This window comes from Corylus avellana, chromosome ca4 (genome assembly GCF_901000735.1).
Source record: "Corylus avellana chromosome ca4, CavTom2PMs-1.0".
In the NCBI taxonomy this organism is placed as follows: domain Eukaryota; kingdom Viridiplantae; phylum Streptophyta; class Magnoliopsida; order Fagales; family Betulaceae; genus Corylus; species Corylus avellana.
This window is the reverse complement of record NC_081544.1, coordinates 35,581,040-35,587,039: the sequence shown is the minus strand read 5'-3', so window position 1 is coordinate 35,587,039 and position 6,000 is coordinate 35,581,040. Positions and strand designations below refer to the sequence as shown.

Below are 6,000 nucleotides of genomic sequence, written 5' to 3'. Positions count from 1 at the left end.
TTTATATTGAACAGTTTGAAAAATGTCACATTTTAAAAAGTTGGCATGTTATCGAGGTAGCAAAAACAAAAATTATCTCATAACAAGCTTCTTCTTCACTTTTGCAAATACAATTTTTGTCAAAAAAAAAATTAAAAAATAATTTTTAGCTCAAAGATTTTGTACAACATAGAGTGAAAGAATCTAATGAAAATATACTCAATTATCAACCATAACATGCAATATTTTTAAAATGTGGCATTTTATATGTCGTTTGATGGACTTTATTGGCGTGCTTATTTTGATTGGATATTGTCATATTGTGCTAAAAAGTTGGGTTACATTAATTAAAATATGTTTATCTAAAATCCATAAAGCCAGCGTTTCTCGCGTAACTCTTAAGCTTAACTGCTAGCGACAATGCTACAGCTCTTTGTGGGCCTGTGGCACATTGGAGCCCATGAAACACTGTAACACCTTTCTTTTGTGGGAATAACTTCAATTTGGTCAAGAGAAAAGCCTTGTTTTTTGCCCATCACTCACAAGCTGACACCGTCCACCACTAACAAGCTAACACCTCAACTTAGTACACAAAATTAAAATGAAAACAAAACACCAAATTATTTTTCCACACATTCATTTCATCCACCCTCCTACGCCTGACGCTGCCGCCGCCGCCATTGCTTGAGTTTCTCTCTCAATCGGCATGAGGAATTTGTTAGGCTGGCTTTCTTTTTTTATTTTATTTGTTTTCCTTCTATAAATAAGTACTATACTCTATAACTATAAATTGTTTGTTTTCAGCTTTAAACGAAAAAAAAAAAAACAAAAAAACCAGCTAGTCTAATACAAAGTGGCCCAAATGGACCAAACTCGAGTAAGGCTTGCAATTGTTTGTAATGAGGGCAAGTTAAATCAGAGCAAGAATTTTAGTAAATGCCAAATAATATAACTGACTGTTGTCACTTTATTAAAATCTCATTTAACTCCTCCCATCTTCAAAGACCAAAACTTTTCAATTACAGCCATCTTCGTCCCCTTCCAACAAAATACATATATATAGTTTAAAAGTTTGAGATCGCTTATTCCCAAGCTCATTTATCCATGAAGCACTTCTGGGTGCCATCTTCCTTGTATAAAACGTTTCCAACTGTTGATTACAGCCCCGATCCGCACTCCTCTCTATCTCGTTGAATCACGACCAATTCAAACTGTAGAACTGGAATTCACATTGAAGGCTCATCTTTCTAAAGGATCTCAAATTGTGTTTAGAGGAGGACAAACAGCTGCCGCTATTTTCTCCCCAAGGTTGAATTTCTTTGCAATCAACCGCCGAACATCTTAAGCTCAAACCAAGCTCTCCAAGAACATCTTCAGCTCCCACCAAGGTCTCCAAGAACAGAATGCGAGTAGTTCTTTATCCAAACGATCATCAAACCAGCTTTCAATGGGTATTCCATTGTCAATTTGGAATCCAAATGCCTAACAGAAAGCCAACGCACTTATTAAGAAAATTAAGATTTCCATTTATGGAGCATATCCTGTGTAGAGGATGAAAAATAAGTATGCCATGGTATGCTGCATAATTGGCATGAATCCAATGTTATATTTTTTCGAACAAAAAAAAAAGAAAAAAAGATTCTTTTTCCTCCTCAAAGAACAAAGAATCCCATTCAATGACTCAGAAGAGTGAGAAGGGCGTCATCCCGTATCTAGCTTTGTTCCTTTAAGGGCTTCCCCTATGTTAAGAAATTATAATGAATATACAAAGTCAAAAGCAGGCTCCCGAGATCATCTTCTCCTTCGCCACCAGTCTGGGACTTTCAACCTCCGGCTTCTATGTACAGCAAGTTTGACCTCAGGAAGCTTATGTTTAACCTGCCTCCATAGCATATTGACAGCATCTTCCTTTCTTGGGGGGTACTGAAATTCGTAATGATGGGAGACATTCTTAAGCCGCTTCCACATATCAATCCATCTCTCTTTTGGAAATTTCCGGAGCTGATTAACCATGTAACCAGGTTCCAGTGCCTCTTTGAAAGAGAAGAATATGGAGAATTGGGTGTAGTCAATTTCATCCTCGAATGGGAGCTCAATTTGATCACTTACAATGACAGGGACACAGTGGCTCACGATGGCATCAAACAGGCGACAAGATGAAGGCGTGTCCCCCGCAGGATGCAAGCAGAACTTTGATGAACGCATTCCTTGTGAAGACTGGTATAACAGAAGATGAAAGAAATGAGAAAGATGAAAGTATGCAAGCAAACACATTTAGAGCGTTGACTAGGATACTCGTATGAATGCAAGGTCAGAACTTTTGTTTTTGGGGATTCCATTCTGTTTCGGTCAAGAAAAAATTTATGATTTCACAGCCACTTAAATTTGGTCCTTCAACATGGTGACATATATCTTTCAATTGTTATGGTTAGAGATATATGTGGCAAGCATTGCATGGTGTTGAATTTCCATTTAGCAACATTCATCTAGATATTCAATTAGAATTTACAAGAAGCAAGCTATGTATCAATAAGACAGCATCAATGGATGATTAAGAAGCAAGAAACTTTTGACAAAATCATTGCATCTTCTTTCTTATGGTTAGAAATAGTATGAATCATCTACATTCGTCATTCTAAGACCAAGATATGCAAATAAAAATGTCACTTGAAGGTTATCTATTAATCAACTACTTACCACTTTTATATTTTCACCTGTGGCAACACTCCGCTCATAGTGAACATCATCATAACCAGCTAATATCTTTGCCAATTTAACACGAACAATGCCTTCCTGCAACAAAACAAGACCCAGGAAAATCAACTGTAGTTTCATATGTGAAGCTTAAGAACTGGATGTTGTTTATAATTCAAACAAAATTCAACTTAACGCACATCTTTCCTGAATGTCCTCCCCCGAAAGAAAAGAAGTATGGTGCGAGATCCATATGGGTCTGGAGTGTCATCATCTGCAAATGAATCCACAACATGCACGTACGGGGAAACCACATCTTTGCTCAGATTTGACATGATTCTAGGGTGGCGGCCGAAATCTACAACAATCTGAATAGATGCATTCACCTGTTCTCGTAGAAATCTGAATGCATTGGGGTGTGTCATAGGAATCACATGGTCTCTGCCTCCAGACCGTTGCCAGTACTTGGATTGCCGCAAGAATTTCAGTAAATCAATCTGAAATCAGAAGCAACCCATACTGAACTGTAAACAAAAGTACATAGGTTCAACAAAGGTGTGGTATTTGAAACATATTTTTGTCCCGTGTAACATTGATGTGAAAAAAGAGTTGACATCAGAGGCAGAACTCCAGAAAACTGATCAAGCGATGTGCAAAGAAAATGAGCAGTCTTACATAAAATAATTAATAGGTAAAACAAAATGAATTTTAACCAATACAAACCGCTAAGTCATTGGTCATAACTGCCCTCTAACTGGTGAATTATTAACCATTTGCTGAAAAACCTAGTAAACTGATCTGGGCATGGGTTTTTCTCATATATAGTCAAAGAAAAGCTATAGATGTTTTTAAAACGTGACCAACGAAATAATTGAAATCATTTGCTATCGACCGTTTTTGCAACTATGTCCATCAAAGGCCACATATTGAACTCCCAAAATAATGAATGGTGAACAAACAGAACGAACTTGTCTTATAAAGCAAAGCCTAGTGGGTAGATAATTGCAGAAACCTTTGCATGTCGAAAATCAAATGCATCGCTTACCATATAAAGTAAATGGAATGTGATGTTCGATTAGCCACCAAGTCCAAACTATCCTATGCTACAACCCGTGGGTTTCCAATCACAAGCAACCCCTTCAATATGTCACTTCTGTTAAATGACTCCATACAAAAAAAATCCAAACTTGAATAAAATTCTCAGTCTGTCCACATATTTTGATTCTTGCTACTTTCTATTTCATCCAACAATAGTGGGCCTCAGAAAGTAAGCAATTCTCTTCGTATCCAAAAGATTAAGCATTCTCCCACTTTTCAGATCAGTTCCTTAGCAAATCGAGGACAAAGATGTTTAAAGTTTTACAAGCTCGGCAGAGTGTTTATGTTTAAACAGTGAAGCTTAATCCAATGCAAAAGCCAACCCAAGCTAAGAGGCCACTCGAAAACCAAGCAAAAGCACCCAATTCAATACCAATTTTCCCAATTCCCCTAATATCAATTCACTACACCCATAAACAAACACAACACCAACCCCCCACCCCAAAAAAAAAAAAGAAGGAAGAAACCGGGTCAAGTACCTGCAATTGGCGATCAATCTGGGTCTCCGGATCCGTCATGGTGTGCCCGTAGGTGTTGAAGCTAAGCGAAGAGAAAAACGGCACGAAGAACGCGTCGGCCATTTCCGGATCAGAAACCCTAACGGCCTCTCTCTCCTCGGCGCCACCGTCAGCTTCGTATAGAAGCGATCCCATCATCCAGTACTCCACGCTGTGCTGCCTCCTCAGGCCCGAGTTCCTGGGCCACGGAGGCCAGGTACCGCCCGTCACTGGGGTTTGGTCCGGGTTCCGGCGGTTCAGCATGCCCACGTTGTACCGGCGCGGGAGATCGTACATGTAGACCCGGAGAGGCGGGTTGGTGGTTGCACAGAGGGAGCGCGCACCCGCGGGTGATTGTATCAGAGGGAAGAAGTATGATCTGAAATCGACGGTCCCCATTAAGATAGAGTATGAGATAAGGAGGAGGACAACGAAAATCAGAGAGATTGCGGCTTTTCCGTACATTCTCGCAGGTGTTTCTGTTGGTGGTGGTGCTATGGATGGATTTACAGGCAGTCTCTTTCTATTTTTTAAAGAGTGATGAGCTAACTGTCCGTTTTGTTGTGTCAGAGAAAAAACACACACACACCCTTTTTTTTTTTTCTTCTTTTTTAAGGACATGAAAGTATGACACCATGCAACTATTTTTGTGCCATTCATATTTAGATGCAATTAAATAGAACAAATAAGAGAATAATTAATGGAACTTTGGGGAAAAAATTAACAATAGAAAATTATTCTTTTCTCTCTTTTTTTTTTTTTTTTAATTGGTTTTTTTGGAGGTCATCCTCGTTTTGACAAAAAAATCACCTTTTTCAAGTTGTGTCGAATTTATATTTGCAATGTTGGTATTAAAAATAGAAAAAGAGGTTAAGTCATTCATAGTAAATGGGTGATTATGGTAGTTAGGAATTCAGTGGTTTGTGTAAAAGTGATGTTTGTCAAGGTATGGAAAGCTTTTTAATTCAATGCTATAATGAACTCAAACGGGAAGATAATTTTCTTTGATCCAAATTAAATTTTTTAGTATTTAATGAAATACATAATGTTGCGTTATTTTAAAATTTTAAATAACATGACAACGTAAATAATATATACACAATGCTACCCTTTAAGGTGGTCAACTACTTAATAATGTGTTTGTGATTGGTCATCCCAAATTTGTCATTGGGGTGGGTCAACAACGGCCTTCAAGAAAGTGAGGGAACATTATTTGAACGGGTGGTTAGACCACCAACATAGGGTGGGTCGACCCTCAGCCGGATTATGCCTTCTCCTAGGCATAAGTATGCCCTTCAGCTATGATTATGCCCTATTTCTCATGCTTCAACCATATATTATGCCCCTTACTAAAATGAAATTTGAAAAAATTTAGAAACTCAGTGTTTCATACGAATGGAATGAAGGTGACAATGAATAGTACTCTAAACGGTGCGTTTTCTTTTTTTTTTGGGAATATTGACTGGGGAGTTGGGACAGGCTGGACAAGCAAGACATAATCTTGTAATGGCTTATAAAATTAATGAATTGTTTTAATATTTATATAATTATATTACTGTTAAGTCTATTTTTGCTAATTATTTATATATTTAATTATTTATGAATTTATATAGTTTTTGTTTTATATTTTAATTGTATAAATATATAATTGTAGTTGTCTGAGATTATGGAGAAAAACAACGATTCTATTGACCTCCAATTAAATTCTAAATGAATTCGAGTTGAAGTAGAT

The 6,000-nt window shown here is 37.5% G+C and overlaps 1 protein-coding gene across 2 annotated transcripts; it reads right to left on the bottom strand.

Moving 5' to 3' along the window:
• Positions 1-946: 946 nt before the first annotated feature.
• On the bottom strand, positions 947-4,809 carry LOC132179842 (probable arabinosyltransferase ARAD1). Of its 2 annotated transcripts, XM_059592632.1 has the most exons (5): positions 4,251-4,809; positions 2,874-3,170; positions 2,677-2,772; positions 2,089-2,196; positions 947-1,461 (listed from the first exon to the last, which is right to left on the bottom strand). In XM_059592632.1, exons 1-5 carry the CDS (start codon positions 4,731-4,733, stop codon positions 1,327-1,329), a joined length of 1,119 nt encoding a protein of 372 aa, XP_059448615.1. In that variant the 5' UTR covers positions 4,734-4,809; the 3' UTR covers positions 947-1,326. The 2 variants fall into 2 exon arrangements, with proteins under 2 accessions (XP_059448615.1, XP_059448614.1); XM_059592631.1 differs by lacking the exon at positions 947-1,461 and having other exon boundaries at positions 1,468-2,196; positions 4,251-4,807.
• Positions 4,810-6,000: the final 1,191 nt, after the last annotated feature.

What these genes read in the sequence shown, in the direction of transcription:
- LOC132179842 (XM_059592631.1), bottom strand. Translation starts at nt 4,733, where the DNA reads ATGTACGGAAAAGCCGCAATCTCTCTGATTTTCGTTGTCCTCCTCCTT. An exon ending in AGATTGATCGCCAATTGCAG is followed by an intron (nt 3,171 to 4,250) that starts GTACTTGACCCG and finishes TTCTGATTTCAG; the next exon opens with ATTGATTTACTGAAATTCTT. An exon ending in CAGGTGAAAATATAAAAGTG is followed by an intron (nt 2,197 to 2,676) that starts GTAAGTAGTTGA and finishes CTGTTATACCAG; the next exon opens with TCTTCACAAGGAATGCGTTC.